The sequence below is a fragment of the Sceloporus occidentalis genome, unplaced genomic scaffold, assembly GCF_023333645.1.
Source record: "Sceloporus occidentalis isolate IW3139 unplaced genomic scaffold, rSceOcc1.0.p SCAF_6, whole genome shotgun sequence".
Taxonomy (NCBI): domain Eukaryota; kingdom Metazoa; phylum Chordata; class Lepidosauria; order Squamata; family Phrynosomatidae; genus Sceloporus; species Sceloporus occidentalis.
The window spans coordinates 131,292,049-131,311,621 of NW_028316986.1; the positions used below are offsets into that span (position 1 = coordinate 131,292,049).

Genomic DNA, 19,573 nt, shown 5'->3' on the forward strand with positions numbered 1-19,573 from the left:
CAGTGAGTTAACATTCCAGAATTCACAAAATGATTGCCCAGAATTCTTGCCAATTGTTTCATGAAGTTGGAATGTTAACTCACAGGAATAGTTTCAATTTTTTGTGTGTGCTGGATTTAACAAGAGGCTTTTCTTTTCTTTTTCTTTTTTGGTTAGTCTAGGTATTTCAGAGTTCAGGATTAATAGCAAACCTGTAAATTCAGGGTTTCTCAAATGACCAGAGGCCAGATGTGTTAGATCTGTATCTTAAATATATTGTCAGAGTGGTTTTCCCTTCCCATCAGCACCGCTTCAGCTTTCCTCTGTGCTTCTTAAAGCAGGCTTCTCTCTCCCAAATACAAATTTACTTCAGGCATTGTGACAACTTAGTGACAGTATTGATTGTGGCTTCCAGAGTTTCCCCAAGGAGGCTTCTTCTAGACATTTAAGTATAAGGGCCTTATAAGTGAGGGAATTTAAAGACCAAAGGCATCATTGAAGTAAAATAGTTGCAGTACTGGGCAGTGCCTTAATGTGGATATATTCTGAAAGCATGTGAGCACTACTGCTTTTATCAAACATGACGTGTTATATACCAGAATGTGCACATTAATCATTCACAACATATTTCACTGGTTTCTATCAAGCAGCTAGCATGTTCTAGATGAGTCTGTGACCCCTTATTAGGCAAGAGAATCTGGCCACTGTGTATGCATGCTTATAGTAATCAGTGACACTGCTACACAGGGAATCTGCTGTTTAATTGGATGGATTAAAATGCTGCTGCTGCTGCTGTTGTTGTTTTTAGAAAAAACACTCTATTCTTATGAACTGGATTGGCCTGCCATGCACAGCATGTGCAGCATATGTCTGATGCTTCCAAATTGAATTGGGTGGTCGTTTGTCTGGTAATACAAGCAAAACTCGCCATCTTCTTCCTAATTGGCTAATTTTATTCTGATGCCATGTGTTTTTAGTAAAAGAAAGAGAGCAGTAGAATTGGCGTTCTCGTGACAGATTTGGCAACAGAATTCAAAGTTATTAGCATCATTTTGAGTTCAAAATTTTGATTTTTCTGGCAGCAGTATGGTGGAAAAACAGAACTTTCCCTCTTATATGTGGCTGTTTGAAGTTTTTTACACTCCCATTTCTTAAGTTGTATATAGAAAATGCTTCTGATCCAAAATGGAAGAATATTGTGCTAACATTTTTTCCTTTCTTTCTAAGAGATATACACACCCTCTTTTCATTGATCTCTCAGCCTCTGGTTGATGATACTGTTGTCAGTCTGTTTAGATGGCAAATTGCTAGCTCACAAAGCTTGACTGGATTTATATCATGAATCTTTTTATCAGTGGGGGAAAAAAGGCTGTTGAATGTGTAACAATTAATATCAACTCTCTCTGTGTGTGTGCTCTCTGACAGAGATAGTGATTTGTTTATTAATGCCCTAGTCCTATCTTGACTTGCCTGGGAATAAACCCCATTTATCTCAGTGGCTCCTACTTCAGAGTAGATGTCTATGGGCTGATGATGCTTTGCCAATTTTTCCCCCTCTCCCATCTTAGTTGGCACTTCAAACAAAAAAAAGAAATTCTCTTTAAGGTGATTTGTTTTATACTTTCTCTCTTGGCAGTTTCTCTGGAAATAGTATCTAATAGCATCTACTCCTTTAATAATACTTTTATCCTGTGCGATGGGAATGTACATACTTTCCTCTTATTTCAGTGTTTGGCTGCATTTAAGGATTAAAATCTATATAGGCTGCAATCCTGCACAGAGTTAAGCTGCTTAAAATCTATTGAGGATGATGAGAATTAAGCAGCCTAACTCAGTATTTCTGTCATAGTCTTCTCTGCCCCTGCCGGATATCAAATGTTTGTCATTTCCAATCAAGCAATTTGCATAAGCAGTTAGAAACATAAGAGTTTGGAATTGTTGCCTTCATGAAGACGGAGATCTCAAAAAGTTGTATTATGATGAGCGGCTTAACTTACCAAGTGAAGATTCAGTTGTGATCAGTGATACAGGGGGCCCTTGGCATCCACTGAGTTTTGGTTCCACAACCACCACTACTCTGTGGATACCAACATCAATGGTTGCTCAGTTCCCATTATACAAAATGGAGTAGTAAAATAGTGTTCCTTATATAAAATAACCAAATCCAGATTTGCTTTTAAGTATCTTTTTAAAAATATATTTTCAATGTGGTTGAATCTATGGGTGCAGAATCCGTGGATAAAGAGAGCCAACTGTGGGCTTGTCTACATGATTAAAATACTCCTCATTCTATCTGAGTAGAATGTGATCCCTCCATATTTGGTTTGAAGAAATTCAGGCTTTTTGACGGATGGGTGAAAAACTCCACAAATTATGCAGAAAAAGAAATCATGGTTTTCTGTGAGTATCCACAAAGATGTACATCACTGAAGATGTGATGCATGGGTTTGCATGGCTGTGCATTATCAGCAGAGGGAGGGTGAATAGATGCAAATTTGCACAGGAAAGTGAAGACAATTGAGTGTTTTTGCAAATGTATGGAGATCCACAATAATTTACATAATACACTCATGTGTAAACTAGCCTTGTACCATCAAACTCTATATATTTCTAGTTCCAAATTCAGATTTGGATGTACAATCATAATTTCTCCTTGATTTTTCTCAGCTTGAAACAAAGAGATTCTGAACATGTGTGTTTAGTCAAAAGACAGATACTGAAAGCTAACTGATCTATAGACACATATGTAGGAATTAAACCCTTGCTCTCAATGAAATGTTCATTGATTACTGTAAATCAAGTGACCAGACCAAAATGAAGAAATCTGTCAGTTTTGCTTTCTCCTACATGCCATCTTTTTAAACTTGCTATCCCCAATAGGAAGGAATATGTGGATTTTGGTGATTGTTTTTCGTTCTGAAAAGAAATTCTGCCTGAGTTGAATTGGCCAAATGCAGTAGGCATTACCATTTCCATTATGGAAAAGACTACATTTTCATTGCCTGTCATATCAATGTTAAAGGTAAAGACCCTCTCAGAAAAAGAGAAGTAGTGATCCTAATTTAGCACTAACATGGATGACTCTGCAGTAGAGTTAAGCACTTCTTAGAGTTAAGCCCTGGACTTGAAAGGACTAATCTATTTTATGGATCTGGACTGATTATGATGATGAGAACTGATTGCATGCTAATTTTCTTGAGCAACCTGCTTTAGGCAGCAATCCTAAGAAAACCTACCAAGGGGTATGGTTGAAATAAGTGAGACCTGCCTCTGAGGAGACAGACATGCATCGGAAAGCACTGCCAGAGTGCGCTTGTGCTGATGCTTCTTTATAGTGGAAGCTGGTTGCTTTCATGTCAATAGGGTGTTGAATCCATTTCAGGATATACTTTGAACTTTTAAAAAGCTACCCCAATATGCAAACAAAAATCTGGATCAGATTCACTACTGACATGGAAACCATCAGCCACCACTGCCTCTTGTACTTAACAGGCTTGGTGTTTCATTTTCTTCTGCAACAGTATTGTACAGCAGTAAAAGACAAGGCAGTTTTTCCTGAAGAACATTCAGAATTACATAGTAGGAGAATGCAAAGTAGAATCGAGTGATAGTGATTAATGATTCTACAGATATTATTATTCACAAGAATAAATGACTGGATTTGAACTCAGCACCTCCAGCTCTCAAAACCAAAGATCTCCACCTTCTACACTAAATGCTCCATTAACTCAGCTAATGAAAGTGAAAGGAACAGTGTCTCTAATGTAAGCACATATAAGTAAGGGAACTTGAAATGTGTTCATGATGGAGCTAATCAGGTAAATGTGTTCTTTCCTTCATTATGAGAGTTTATTAAAAATCAGTGAGAGTTCAGGCTACTCACCTCCCCCTGTTGACTTATGGAGGGAACTTTAATGCAAGCATAGAGAGTTGCTCTCAGCCCATGTGCCAAATTCATACTTCAGAGAAGGGCTGGAGGGCTGCCTTCTAAAAAAAATACAGACAGGAAAGGAAAGGATATTCAAAAATATTTGAAAATTGGGTTTCTCGGGTGTTAGGAAAACCTGATGAGGAGAATCCAAATTGGTGAGAATCTTCACAGAAAATGACACCTTCTGTACAATAAACCATTCCTTGCACAGAATAAAAATTATAAGCAGTCACTGGTAGAATGGTAGAAGGAGTTATGATCATGGCAATAGTGTCAAAACTGGAATGTACCAATTGTGAATATGAAACATTTACCTAGATCTTATTCACAATTGCTACTTAGTCACAATTTTGGCACTATTGCCATGATTATAACTCTGCTCCCCACCAGCTTTACCAGGCATCAGCTACATGGGCAGAATGATGTCTATTAGGCTGGTGACTGGAGTTGAATGACATTTCTATTAGGTTTTGGGCAGGGGGGTTGGGCCAGGAGAAGTTAGCTAGTTAGGTATATTTAAGTCACTGATACAGGAGTCTGGCCTTTGTGTGTGTGCGTGTGTGTAGGAAATCTGTTTTTTTTTTTGCACAGAAAATGCTGTGGTCTGCACAGGTAAACACATTCATTCTTTATTGCACAGAAGAGACTTCAAAAATTGCAGTTTTCAGTGGTTTTCTCACAGTGAAGATAAAAATGGTAAAATTGTTTGGTATTGCCTAGCAAAATGAAATCATGAAGATTTACATCCCAAGTCAAAGGCAAATTGATGGGACCAAAATAGCCATCATGTTTTAGCTTGAAATGCATCCCGATAGTGCCTAAACCTTCAGAGAGGTATTCCAGGCTTTTAGCATGGAGAGAAAGCCTGTAGGGAAGCTGGAACATCTCCAGTCCATGATATGTCAAAAATGGCCTCATGACGAAGAGTGTACAGTCCTCAGGGAAAGCTCAGAGGGTCAAAGTGGGGTCACAGGTGGGCTAGTTAAAGCCCAAGGACCTGAGGCTCCTCATCTCTATTTTAGCAATTGAGATCTTAACAATTTTGTATTAATTATTAGCACTGGTGTTGTTTGAAAGCTATATGGGATGTATAGGCAAGTGTAATAAGTAAAAGACCAACTAAAAGCCGTAAGTATATGGTAGGAGAGTTTTCTCTATTCTTGCCAAACCATAAGCCTTAGAACTAAGATGAAAAAGGTTCCCCCAGGTTTGGTGTTTATATGCAGTGGGATAGCCAGAGCCCAGAGGTGTGGAGTGACTCTTCTTTTGAAGTCCCATTCCCTGCAAGCTTGACACTATAGAAGGATTTTCAGTCCTCTGATGTAAGGAAGTGAATGACTTCAAAAGGACATCTTTGGAGTTTATGCAGGTGAAGTGCCAGCTCAAAGACAGAGCACAGTAGCACTCTACTGCTTTGTCTGTATACTAACAGGATTTTAACACCTCTTCTTTACAACAGCAGATCAAGAAAGCCTCCTGCTGGAATTCCATTTATGCATGTATATCTTCCTATTGCTGGCTTGCTGGGGGAAAATACTTTGTGTTATAGACAACAGAGTATACAGATGTGGCTGCTGTCTATACATCACATATGAGAACATACACAGATTATAAATCTAATTAGCAAGTGTGGATTTATATGTTGTCTGGGAGGATTTACCGATGTGTGAATGAAATACCTTTGAGAATTTTTCTACTGTTAGCAATAATTGTTGGCAGGGGCAGGAGGAGTCCATGTTCTGTCTGCTCAGTTCCATAGGTGAGGGAGGGAGCAAACTAGCTGTAGGATTTGTTGCAGCATTTGGACTTGTTGTGGCTGTACACATCATGATTCCCAAATAATAAACATAGAAGGATAGGATGCACCAACTCACAAATGTATTCCTCCAGCAGGAAACATTCCTGCCACAAATCCCAGAAAGTGACTTTCAGTTAGTGTCAACTACATAAGGATAGATGGACCCATGGTTTTACTCACTATAAGGTAGCTTCTTCTGTTCTAAGTCTTCCCTATTCAGGACTGGTTAACAGTCAATCCATATACATATCCATACAAGATAAGTATTCTGAGGCATTGTCACCCACATGAGTGTAAACAGTTACCTCTAAATCTCAGCTGCTTGCCATGTGGAGGATTTTTTTGCTATTGTTGTTCAGCTTTTAAAAAAGCTCAACATGACAAATAAAAGTAACTCAGGAAATTATCACATTTCGTTATTAAGGTTACATGTTTGTCGCAGCCAATATGGCATACTAGCATGTGCACACACACAGAGAGTCAACAAAATGAACTCCATGCTGGATGGAGGGATGATAGTGGCATTACTGGGGGCGCAGCCTGCACTTGGTGACACCGCAGAAGAGGGGTAGAATTCAGAGGATTTTTATCCATCTCTTAACTTCTTTAGGTAAATAATAAAAAAAAAAAAACATCCTGTAGTTTTAAGACTAAATTTAGATTCTAAAGTTATGGAGTTTGTTTGTTTTTTTAAAATATATGTGCCTAGAAAGGTCTTTAACATTATTAGACAGGGAGCGGTCTCTCAAACAATAATAACTTTTTTTAAAAAAAAAGCATCCAGGAGTTGTTTTGAAAATATTTAGTGTTTTGTCCAAAGTGTTGTCTATGCTTTTGTGTTTTTGTCTTTCAGGCAACCAGTGTGAAGTGGATATAGATGAATGTACTTCAGCACCTTGTCTCAACAATGGAAGCTGTGTTGATGACATCAACTTCTATAAGTGCTATTGCCGAAGAGGCTTTCTTGGGATAAACTGTGAAATAAATGCTGACGAATGCCTGTCAACGCCTTGTCATCATGGAAGGTGGCTATTATTATTATTTTTTACTGTTATTGCTTCTAAGAAATAAGAAGAAAGGTTAGCAACATTTAAGATTTAATGCCAGGAATGCTTGCTGAAGATATTTCTAATTATGCTGTTCATAAAAGGAAAAAAGGTACAGGCACGTTAAAGGATGACAGATGTTGCCAGTTTAAGCTAATGCAATATAGTGGGACATTATCTCATTTCTTCTTTCATTTGAGTGCAATAACATAAAGTGATTTTCAATAACTGTGCATTAATTAAGCTTTAATATACTTATGAGTAGTTGTTCAGCCTTTGCATTCCATCAGGTTTTAACAAGGTTCTTTCTTTTTGAAAGTACAGAGGTGTGTGTGTGTGTGTGTGTGTGTGTATTAAATGCTTCACAAAAGAACTGAAACCACAACACAGTAAAGCCATAGTAAAGAACACAACATTTTCTGCTATGTTCAGTGGGCTACAGTTAGGATTAGTCTGAAACAGATGAATGGGTATAACTAGTGCTGTATTGGAAGAAAGTATAATTGTGTCAGACAGTGTGTAAGACAACACTTCCTTTTTTCAGATGCATTGATCTCATAGATGGCTATCGATGCCACTGTGAAGCCGGGTGGACCAGCTCAAGATGTGAAATTGACATTAATGTAAGTCTTCTCAGTAAAGCACAGGATATATGTCAATGTGAAACTTAATGTATTTATTATTTATTTAAATGTTTATATTCCACCTTCTACCCAGAGAGACTTGGTTGAGGCAGAATAAAATCATTGTAATCCATTTAAAACAGTGCAAATAATAAAAGTAATTTTAAAAGACTAAAAGCATATTAAACAATTCAGCTAGTAAAAAAGATCGATTAAAGTAGTTAAAAGTAGTTTCAATTGTTCAAACTTAATGGAACTCATATATTTTTGGTAATTAAAAAAACTTACTCCAGTGTGAGGGAAGATGCCAAACTACATATTACTTTAAAGATTCTAGCATATGGGATGTGGTCAAACCTTTTGTCAAACTCTTTTCCCCACATTCTGATACATGATATAACTTGGAATCTCTATACTTACAATTTCCATTCCCCAAGAAAGTATCTATTTATTCAGTGGATCAAATTTTGGTAACACATTGTGCAGTGGACCCTTGTTATACGCTGGGGTTTCGTTCCAAGATCTCCCCTGGATAACAAAATCCATGGATGCTCAGGACCCATTAAATATAATGACATAGAAAATGTTATGCCGTATAAAAATGGAAAATCAAGGTTTGATATTTGAAATTTATACTTTTTTTGAACATTTTCAAACCATGGATGCTTGAATCCATGTATAAAAGATCCGTGTATAAGAAGGGCCAACTGTACTGCAATTCCTTCAACCATTAAGTTTATCAGTGATTCCCAAACTTTTGGACTTCAACTCCTAGAATTCCTGTCTATTGGCCAAGCTGGCTAAAGCTCCTGGAAGTTAAACACCTAGAGGACCAAAGTTTGGCAACCACTGGATTAAGCCATCTTCATTCCATGCTTGAGTCTTCTTCCTGATCAAGTAACAAATATGTAGAGAAGTCATAGTTTCTAGCTATGTCTTTAAAATACCATCTGGAGCGGTTGTGGAAGGATATTCAGTTATCTTCAGAAAATCACCTCTTCGTCCTTCTCCATGCATGGCAACCTTCATTGCTACCCACTGTTTTAAAGGGGGGAAATGCTGAGTGTAATGAATCCTTTTGTTCTCTTGATTCATTTTAGCTGCTAATAGAAGAGGGGGAGTAGAGGACACCAGTATCTGCCACCCACAGTTTTTCTTGAATTATTTCAGATTTCTTATTAAAATATTAATTGACTATGTATACAACGTGCTAGTATTCTGAAGTGTTTTATCATAATTGTTAGCAGGGATGCTATAGCTCTTACCATAATAAATATTTCAGTAACTAGGGATTGCATTCAAATTCTATTTACTACCTGCAGTCAGCACTCCATGAAAATACTTATCTGTACTCATTTGAACACCCATTTTTCTTTGGTTGTTTAGTAGGCTTAATATGGTAGGCTTAATATGAACCAGTTAACAGCTTTAGTTTGTCCTGTACATGATGTTGTTCAGCTGTAACTTGCTGCAGTCTCAGCAGCTATAGGGGTCATGAAAATCAATGGTTGCTAAAGACTACTTTTGTGATGCTGGTAGCAATTTATGAGATGGTTACACTGTATTGGCCATATATGTGTAGGAAATCTGAAATAATATTGGCGCGTTACAGACCGCCCAAAATGGGCGGTCTGGCGCCGCTGCCGGTTGCTGCGTCCGGGAACCACAGCAGCCAAACTGCGCGGTTCCTGGGCGCAGCAACAAAGAAGCGCCAAAATGGCGCTTCTTCCTGCACCCCGGAAGAGGTGCCGCAAGGCGCACACTCATGGCGCCACCTTCCGGTGTGTGACATCCAGACGCTGTGCGTCCGTGAGGTCAAAATGGCAGTGCCCATCTGTATGCGGTGCCGCCATTTTGACGTAGTCATTACACGCGAGGAGCAAGGCGCTTCAGGAAGCGCCACCCCTCGTGGGTAACGACGGCACCCCATAGGGCCCGTCCGGAACGTGCCAGTGATTCCCAACCTTTGGTATTCCATTTGTTTTGGATTTTAGCTCCCCAAAGCCCCAGATACTTTAGCCAACAGTCAGGAATTCTGGGACCTGAAGTCCAAATCATCTGGAAGACTGAAACTTGTGAATCACTGCATTGTGGCATTGCAATGGCATTGTAATTAGCCAGCATTTAGTGATGGACATGGGTTCACATTTCTTTTGTTCACAAGCTCAGGAGCAGCTTTGAGCAAATTGTTCAGTCCCTCAGCCTAATGTCACATTTGGGTCGACTTGCAATAAACAAATACGAAAAGAAGTTTAAAGAATTCCTACACTGGAAAATATGATGGAAATTTGTCAGTAACTAGAGTATTGTGGACTTCTGGCATTGTAGAAAATACAAAATGGGGGCCAGGCTGCCAACATAGTAGTTACTACTGCCATTTACAAATCTACCCCTACCCCAAAAAAATGATGTTAGAAAGAAAAGTGTTACTGTTACTTGCACTACTTTTGAAATTTAACTTTATTATGCCTTTATCAAAGATGGGGGTGGGGGCAGAACACCTTACACGGTACAGGTATCTATGTTATTTGTAACATGTTAGTTCCAAGCTGTTTCAAAAAGTGATACTAAATAAAATAACAATTTTCTGACTCCGATAATAAATAAAATAACTAACACGTTGCTACACTTTTGTGATATCCAAATCTGCTGCCTGAGGCAGCTGTTTCACCTGCCTGGTTACTTGGGCAGCCCCAGCCCTGCTAGAGGCTCTATGCTGTTTTTATTTTATTTGTGGGGAGTGGAGTAGATAGGCTGCTGATTTTTTTATCGTTATATTCATATTTATGCTGTTTTATCCCATTACAATCTATCCAGGGAATGTAAGAGAAGGACAGTATAGAAATGGGTAATACATAAATAAAAAGACATTTGTAATAGCTCAGTTGGTCTCATCCTTCTCTGTGCATGGAAAGGTATGGGTGTGAGGTGGAATTGGGGATTCTGAAGCAGAACAATTATTCACTGAAATGAGAGTCATCCACACAAGCCCTTCCACTCTAACATTTTTGTTACTCTTGGAAAAATGTGTCCCTGCGTAATTATCTTCAGTTAATGGTTGTGACTTTTCTTTAGGGAGCCTGACTTATTTGATTTTCCATTCTCATTTGTTCCAAAAGAGGCATTAAATTTTCTGCAGACCTTGTAACTTAATTCATTAAGGAACAGATGCTGATTCCTTCTGTACTACTAGCAGAACTGTTTTATGTTTGCATTGTTTCCTGAATTAATGACAGTCCATGGTGGGAACAACAGAGTTTGAAACCTTGTGTTTTCACTTTTGAGACTTCTTTGTAGACTTATTTTCCCTTCAGAACACAGTGGGCTGCCTGAATTATTTGAAATCTTGATGTCTTTACTGTTTAAAATATTCAGGGAATGCTCCAGCCAAAGTTAAACATTTTTACATTCCATTGAGTTAATGGGAGACAAAAACATGTGGTTAAATATATCCCACTGGAAGTGAAAGGACTTAAAAGTATTACATGTGTCTGGATTGTAATGACTGCACTTTCTTCTCTGAAATGCTGTTTAAAAGTTTGAGGTTACCAATATTTATATAAGAATTTAAATACTTAAATGCAATTTGGTATCTATTTACAAAGAGTCCATCGACACCATATTAAAGTGGCTTCCATTTGGTTCCTTCTCCAGTTCACCAACAAATTTAGCTACTACATAGCTGATCATTTGTTGCAGTGTATCACTCATCTTCTTCTATCAAGAGTAGCTTAAGTGGTAGATGCTACTGGGGGAATTCAAGTCTGGCTATCCACCAAATAGTATCCATTAGTGGAATGGATTCCTTTCCTCCACTTCAACCCTGGGCCTCCCCTCATCTTCCCTAGAGGGTTGGAAAGCTCCTGGAGAAAATATATATATATTGAATATAAGGGTTTGAAGAGTGGGAGAGAAAGGAAAGTCATGTCCCACAACTTGGTGTCTTCTGGCACAACCCTAGATTCCAATGTTGCAGATGTAATAGATGTCAGAATCTTTAATCATATCATCTAGACAAAGTAAAACACCTTAAAATTCCATTGATTTAATGGAAGTAAGTACATGCTTTGTTTTTTGAACCAATAGGACCTAAAAGTGCTTCCATTGGACTCTATCCCACTCAATAAATCAAATAACATATTTGGAAACAGAGTTGATCAGAAATATGTTGACATTTTTAGCTTCTGGGAAGTAAGCTGCATTTTCCCAAAATTATATGAAATTTATCAGGAAAACTTTAAAATATCGTTGGCTTTTTTCTAGTATTGGCACACAGAATCAGCCGTTTCAAATTTAATATACATGCAAGCAGAATTCTGCACTGAATGCTTGTTTTTATTCCCAGCTTCATATATAACTTTGATAATTTCCAGTGATTTTAATGCTTTCTTCTGTAAACTATTATTTTAGATTGATTTGATCCACATACATTTTATACAGTGTGTAAAAAGAGAACAAAGCTGCAAGAATATTTTGAAGTGCTAACAAGCTACATGAGCAACTGGAAGGAAAAAAAACTGTGTTTTTTGTGTGATTTAGCACACAAAAACAGAACACCACTAATTTGAAACAGGACTCACCTTCCCTTTTGAAAAAAATGTTTTTGTGTCTACCATTAAGTATTTTAATGAATTTAGTAAAAGACTGGTTTGCAACCCATAGGTTCAGGATTTTGTTATATTTAGTTATATATAAAGTATTTTCCCCGTGGGATTCATTGTTCAATTACTTTAAATAATACCTTCAAATAAATCATTCTATATATATGCCATCTGGAATGCCCATGGAGAGAATTTGTTGTTTTCCCACCATTCCCCTTGGTTTCGGCTATTTGTCTTTATGTAAAAGTAACTGCTTTGCCGTAAGGAAATCCACTTATCATCATTCTTGATTAATTTTAAACTGTTCACTAGTTGGAGACATTACAAAGACTTTTGCATGCTACGTTGGGATAACTAAACCAGTGTAGGCAGTGAAAGCAAGAAGAAAATAGCCACAGGAACAGCAGCCATGAAAGGAGCCAGACACTGGAGTAACAGCCTTCTCAAAGCCTGTACTTTTCATCTGCTCTTCCCCACCATCACATTGTGATGCTGGAAAAGGTACAACTATTAACATAGTAATCAAAAGCTTCATCTCTTCATAAAAAGCTATTTGGTATTTGAAGAACCTAGTTGATGACAATGTACAGTGGACCCTTGGTATCCCCTGAGGATTTGATCTCTGTACTGCAGATTTTTGCCTGTACATTGGACTTCTTTTTGTTTCTCCTCCTATTCAGATCAGACAGAGATCTGATCTTATTTATGGGACTACAGAAACCCCACTGTACAGAAACCCCACTGCCAAATAGATCTCTTTGGATTGTGTCCATTGAATTAATAAATGAGTAAATATCAGCTTGGTGAAAGAAAATGCATGCAGTTTTTCAAATTAGGCATCCTACCTAGACCATTTGAATGGCATTTCTCTGAAGATGCCAGCCACAGATGCTGGTGAAACGTCAGGAAGGAACTCTTCCAGAACATGACCACATAGCCCAAAAAAGCCACAAAAAACTATGGTTGCCGGCCATGAAAGCCTTCAACTTCATATTTGAATGGCTGATTATTGTTTTCTCTGTGTGCCCATATTAACTGTTGCCACAACACAGCAGAAGCAATCTGAGCTTGGTTCTTGGTTTTAGTCATCTGCAGATAGAAACTGTCCCAGAAACAGAATTAGGACAATATATTCAGTTTTCAATGATGGGTGGTAAGCTCCATATAGCACTGGAATGGTAGACAGCACAAATAGACTTTTTAATGCTCATGTGGAGTTGCAGTTCTCATGAGCACTGCATATTCTTCCCACAGTGCAGACAGAAACAACTTTATCCTGTCTGGAGATACTGCTCAGACATATTACCTGTAAATAACTGGTTGCACAGTGTTTGGTTGCTGTATGTAAATGATAGCTGATTTTCCTTTCAGTTGGCTACAAACTACAAACAAACCAAACATGCCGTAAATGCTTGATGGGATTTTGTCCTCCAATTTTGCCAAGTACAATATAATAGCAATTTTAAATTACTGATATACTTAATTTAAGATCAGTGGCTCTGTTCAGGTACATAAAGTTAAGAACAGTCAAGTAATACTCTATTCATGGAAGATCGGGATTCTCAGTACTATGAAGTACAGATATCTGTTCATAGGAAATAATATTGTGCTGCTAAGGCCCTGAGATCAATTTATTGTCATTTATCTCTTCAGGAATGTGAATCAGCTCCATGTCTTAATGGTGGCTCTTGTCAAGATTTGGTCAATGCATTTGAGTGCATTTGCTTGAGTGGATACACTGGTGAATTTTGTGAAGTGAATATTGATGTTTGCGCTGAACCTCTTCTGAACTCATCGCTCTGTTTCAATGGAGGTAAATGTGTTGACGGCCCTGGAAGAACTTTTTATTGCAGGTCAGTAGTCTGCTTACCAGTAACAAGAACAATCAATGTACATCACATTGTTGGGTTTAAAAAAGATGAGGGGATTTTGTTACATGACCTTTTAAAATCAAACTGAATTTCATGGCTTTTAAAAGTTGTTTTTAAAAGAAGTTTAGCATTATGTGAATTAACTATTCAGGGCAATTTCTTTGACTTCCATGAACAATGCTTACATGGCTAGAGTACTGTTTAAGTGAACCACCCATATGTAGATGGGGCTGAATGCTGCTCTTTCCTGTGAAATCAGAAATCTGGTAATTCTATGGTCCCAGTAGTCTGGTAAGTCACCCTCCATGTACTGAGTCCACACCAATTCCACTGGTACAGAGGACAGTGAAGGAAAAGATCTGTTAGAGCTTAAGCAACATTTAAAGACTCCACTGTGTATTTGTTTGAGTTTGCATGCATGCACACTATGCATGAACTGTAGTAAAATATGGAGCTTAGGAGCTCCTCTGTCTACTATTTTCCTCTGGTTCCCCTTGAGGAAGTTAAAACATCCAGTCACAGTCCCAATTATATACAATTGGAAGCACCTACAACTGTCCACTATGTATGATTTTTGTGGAAGTGCAATTTGTCTCCAGTTCCTGCATGGCCAAAGAGGAGGAATGATCTCTACCTACATAGATATTCCCCTATACTGTATTAACTGAGAACAACTGCAATGGCATCTTGACAAAATATAGGCCCGTGAGTCCAACATTGTAATTTTTTCCCTTTCTCCTATTTGATTTTTAACACATTTGCCTGATGAAGAAGCCAGTGGAGCTTCAACAGCTTGCAACATGTATTTTGTACATATTGGTTGACCAAAAAATGGGGATTTTGGATGTTATTGTACCTTGATAAAATATAGTTTGTTTGTAATTTTTTGTGGGGTTTTTGGGCTATGTGGCAATGTTCTGGAAGAGTTTATTCCTGACGTTTCACCAGCATCTGTGGCTGGCATCTCCAGAGAACTCTGGCATGGAAGTGAGTGCACCTATATCTATACCTGTAAACTCTGTGACCCTTGGTTGAAAGGAAGTGTTTTTCATGTTAATCAGTTTGTTGGTCTGTTGGTGAATGGCAAGGCCTCCGGGTGCCTTTTTAATTAGTGACCCATTGTCTGCTGGGAAACCGCCCTGACCCTGAGTGGTTTTCATTTGCACTTGCTGGGTCTTCATTTTGGTGTTTTTCAGGACTGGTAGCCAAACTTTGTTTACTTTAAAGGTTTCTTCATTCCTTTTGACTGTGTCTAGGTGTTTGTGGATTTCAATGGCAATGGTCACATCGTATATATACCCCACTCACTTCCATGCCAGCATTCTATGAAGATGCCAGCCACAGATGCTGGTGAAACATCAGGAATAAACTCTTCCAGAACACGGCCACATAGCCGGAAAAACCCACAAAAATCTATGGATGCTGGCAGTGAAAGCCTTCGACTTCATATAGTTTGTTTGTCTGTTTGTTTTTTGTTTTGTGACCCTGATTTGTTCCCTAAACATTGTTTCTCGCAACCAAGTTTTACCAAGTTTGGACACAAAAGAGAGTTATGGTGAACTTTAAGGCAAAAGTGGATGCTTCCAATTTGTATATATAGAGAGAAGAAAAGGGGAAGGTGATCATATTTTCACAGGAAAGTTTCAAGGTATATCACACCCAAGAGAGAATGCTTAAAATTATCTCTAGTGTGGTAAGTTCTGTGCTTTTATCCTATTCACACAAATGACTGGTGAGAAGATAGGAAAAGAAAAAGAGGAGGAAATCCAAATCTATGGTTAATGTTACATAAAAACTGGGATATATTCAAATATATTAGACCATGTTCATGTTAGACATGATGATGACTATGAGGATGTATGCATTAGTCGTAAAAACATGACATTTTTTCAATAGAAACTATAACAAAAATAATTGAACCGGATAGTGACTCACACTTGCTGTGGTACAGCATGATGTAAATGGTGGTGATGATTTAATTAATTCTTTGTGGGGATAAAAAAAGAGCGCAGACACAAAGCTTTCAACATTCTCTAGGCTGTTTCAAGGTGCATTTATCGAATTCCTTTTGTATAAAAATAATACTCAGCATTCCACTTTGACTTCCCCGCCTATTGAAATGCTATATAAAAAGAGCTCTATTCCTTTGTGACAATTTTCTTTGTGAAACACCAATATCTTCCAAAAGCATAAATTTCAATATTCAATTAACTATTTTGCAGCTGATAGTCTGAAGCAAATCTGAAAGAAGCCACTAATTTTATTAAATATAATTATTTAGTAAAACATCAACCACATCTAAGTGGATTATAATACTTAACTATGGCGGGGTACATACCGCCACTTTGCGGCGCTCTGCCGCCGCCGCCAGTAGGTCCGCGGGGGAGCCGGAGCCTTCAGACGGCCCGACTCCCGCGCGGACCGAAAAAGAAGCTCCAAAATGGAGCTTCTTTTTTCGTCGCGTTTGCGACGTAGCGAGGCGCCAGGGGCGCGCTCGCTACGTCACAAGCGGCGCGACGCGTACGGACGCTCAGCGTCCGATACGCAAAGATGGCGGCGCCCATGTGGAAGGGGCGCCGCCATCTTGTACGTATTCTATACGTACTAGGGTTAGGGGGGTGCGGAAGCACCGCCCCTTCCTAACCCTAGTACGTATAGAAGACGTACTAAATGGCGGTATGTATCCCGCCCCAGTGTGATAACTATTCTAATATATGCAGTTACCTTTCTGTTTTGTCCTTTTAACCTAGTATCAAATCTTAATATAGATTTAAACTACAGGTTTTTTGTTTGTTTTTTTAAAAATATATCCTGATTTTCAATAATGATGATGATGATGATAATTATAATAAGCCACTCGACAGCTAATAACAGCAACATTAAAACAGAATAGATGAGAATCACACAAAAAGAAACAACAGCCCTCAGTTGGGAACAAAAAGACAGAACCCTGAGGGACATCATTGTCCAATGCCCATGGGTTTGAAGTAATATCCACCAGCACTATCTGCTGCATTTGCTCTCCAGTAAGGGCTGGAGCCACTATAAAACAGTCATGCCACATCATATCAGGTAAGCAATCCAGAAGGATTTCATTGTGGACAAGAAACCTCTGAGTAGCCCAGCAGAAACAAGAGGGACATATTCACCTTGTTCGGGTCCAAGTGTAGATCACCCACCAAAGCAACCAAAGCAGTTTTTGTACCACAACCAGGCCTGAATTCTGATTGAAATAATTCTAATCTGCCTTTGCTCTGAAATACTTTGTTTTAAATTTGTTTTCATGGATATTGAAAATTCAGTGTTTTCCTTCAAAAACACACCTTTACACTTTAGCACTGGATTAATTTTATTCTTCTTTGTGACATTTTTCTTCTTTGCTTTCCAGTCTTTGGTTTCTTTTACCCACACTCACCTATAGTGATTCATAAAACTGTATGAATGGCATTGTGATAAGCTTCTGTTCTGACAGCATAAATGACTGCAGAACAAACCACAGCCTGAGTATTATTGTTCGTTCCAATTAGAATAGGCCATTGAATCAATGGGATTTACCTATGTATTGATTCACTTGGGATCGACCACTAGGATCCAGACCCACGAGGACTGCTTCTACCGGTGAATCTCTTGTCAATAGTGCAGTGACTTCTTTCTGGATTTTAGTCCAGTTTTGCAAAGTTATCAAAGCACTTCTGCTGTTCCAAAGACTAGAACGTAAACCAATGGATTCAAATTACAATAAATGAAACCATTCTGCCTGTTTTTTGTGGGTTTTTCGGGCTATGTGGCCATGTTCTAGAAGAGTTTATTCCTGACGTTTCGCCTGTATCTGTCGCTGGCATCTTCAGAAAATGCAAAGAAGTCTTCGACTTCACATTCTGCCTAACTTTAAGGAAAATCTCCTTGGTGCAAGAGCTGCTTGGCAATGCATTAGTGGGTGCTAGACTCTTATCTGGAGGTTTTGGATGGTAATACCTGATGCTTTTGAATAAAAACTTTAGCATATTTTGTATGTGGCTATCTGCTGTTTCTGTGCAGAAAATATTATCTTCTATGCAGAAAAACCTCTTTATATATGTAGATTTTGGTCATAATAGGTCCTGAACTCAAAGATAATTATCACTCCAGGATTCTTTTTGTCAGGATTTTTTTACAAAGCATGGTTTTTGATCATTTTCCAAATATATATGAGTATTCTTTCCCTCCTTAATTACATTGTACCCCAACTGTGTTCCCTCAGACTGGAGAGGGGGGATTTTCTTATCCCTTTATTCTCTGTGGAACTAACATGACTGTGATGATGAATATAAAATACATATTTTTTCTTATAAGGGAGGCAAATTAGTATGAGGCATTTTCAGCTAAGACACAACAAAATTTCTGCAAGAACCAACCGAAGCCTACAGGCACAATTGTATCATAAATATGAAACAAGGCAATGAGCATGTGGTGAGCTATAGATCTTCTTGGATGCTAGGAGATCATTGTTTCAGCTCTTAACATCTTATACCATATAAATTTGCTTTTATTGCTATGTTTCATTGTAGTACTTTGTGCAAGGTCACTAACAGCTGGCACTAACATCACAGGCTATTAAGCAAGTCTTTTCCTTCAAAATGTGAAGAGAACTATATTTTATACATTTGTTTTCCTTCATGCATATGAACTGAATGTAGGAAAACAAAGGCATATACTCTTCATTGTCAAGTACATGACATTTCTGCAAACCACAAGCTAAATTAGTAAAAAATATGTTCTGTGCATAACATTGTAAATGGATGAAGAATTCATTTGCCATGGGCATCTCATCCCAGCGAAAAAGCAAGTCTTAGGGCAGAATTTTTAATGGTGCAAATATATGCAAAAGAAATATCTGGCTTCCAAGCAAGAATAGGCAGCTCTGACTTTGTACATGGATGCAGAACATCTCATGGGTCTGTTGCAGCTGTGCAATTTGTACTGAAATTTACAAAAGACAAACACTTAAAGGCTCCTTCATCCTGTGCTATAACTTTTTATCATTCCTTCTTAACTGAGTTTGTTCATGATTTTTAGGGATTTTTTTAATTGCACTAAATATCAGCTCCTCTGCACTGCGCATAAGGAGCACAGTGTAAAGGAGGCCTGTGGAGAACACAATCAACCCTGAGTTGGATACAGTAATGCTAACTTCATAAATATTAAGTGGTTAGTAAATTGGATTTTCTTAATTATGCCTTTGAGAAGGGATACATTCTTAAATGAGCTATTCTTATGAAGAGGGCAATAAATAGAGGAATAGGTCTACAGTAGCATCACTTGTACCATCACCATGTATGGATGTGAGAGCTGGGCAGTGAAGAAATTCAACAGAAAACAAAGTCAACTTATTTGAGATGTGCTATAAAAAAATGGTGAGAATACCAAGGACGGCCAAAAAGGCAAGTAAACACGTTCTTGAAAAAAGATTAAAGCTGAACTCTCCCTGGAAGCCAAGCTGGCAAAACTAAAGCTAAACTAAAGTACTTTGGCCACATCATGAAAATATTCAACTCACTAGAAAGGGCAATAATGCTACGGAAGGTAGAGGGCAGTAAAAAGAGGAAGCACACACTCCAGATAGATGGACTCAAGCAGGGAAGCCATGGGGCGGAGTCTTCAGAACTTGAGCAGAAAAGTGGAGGTTAAGGGGACTTGGAGAGGTCTCATCCACAGAGTTGCCATGAGTTGGGGCTGACTCGAGGG

At 38.3% G+C, this 19,573-nt stretch overlaps 1 protein-coding gene across 1 annotated transcript in view; it reads left to right on the forward strand.

Annotated features, from left to right (window-relative positions):
* The window catches only part of EYS (EGF-like photoreceptor maintenance factor), a 670,725-nt gene that overhangs the window by 138,921 nt on the left and 512,231 nt on the right, over positions 1-19,573 (forward strand). The window contains exons 7-9 of the mRNA XM_089530993.1: positions 6,562-6,733; positions 7,299-7,377; positions 13,632-13,831. Of these exons, the coding sequence (XP_089387119.1) occupies positions 6,562-6,733; positions 7,299-7,377; positions 13,632-13,831 (451 nt within the window). The remainder of the gene's footprint in view (positions 1-6,561; positions 6,734-7,298; positions 7,378-13,631; positions 13,832-19,573) is intronic.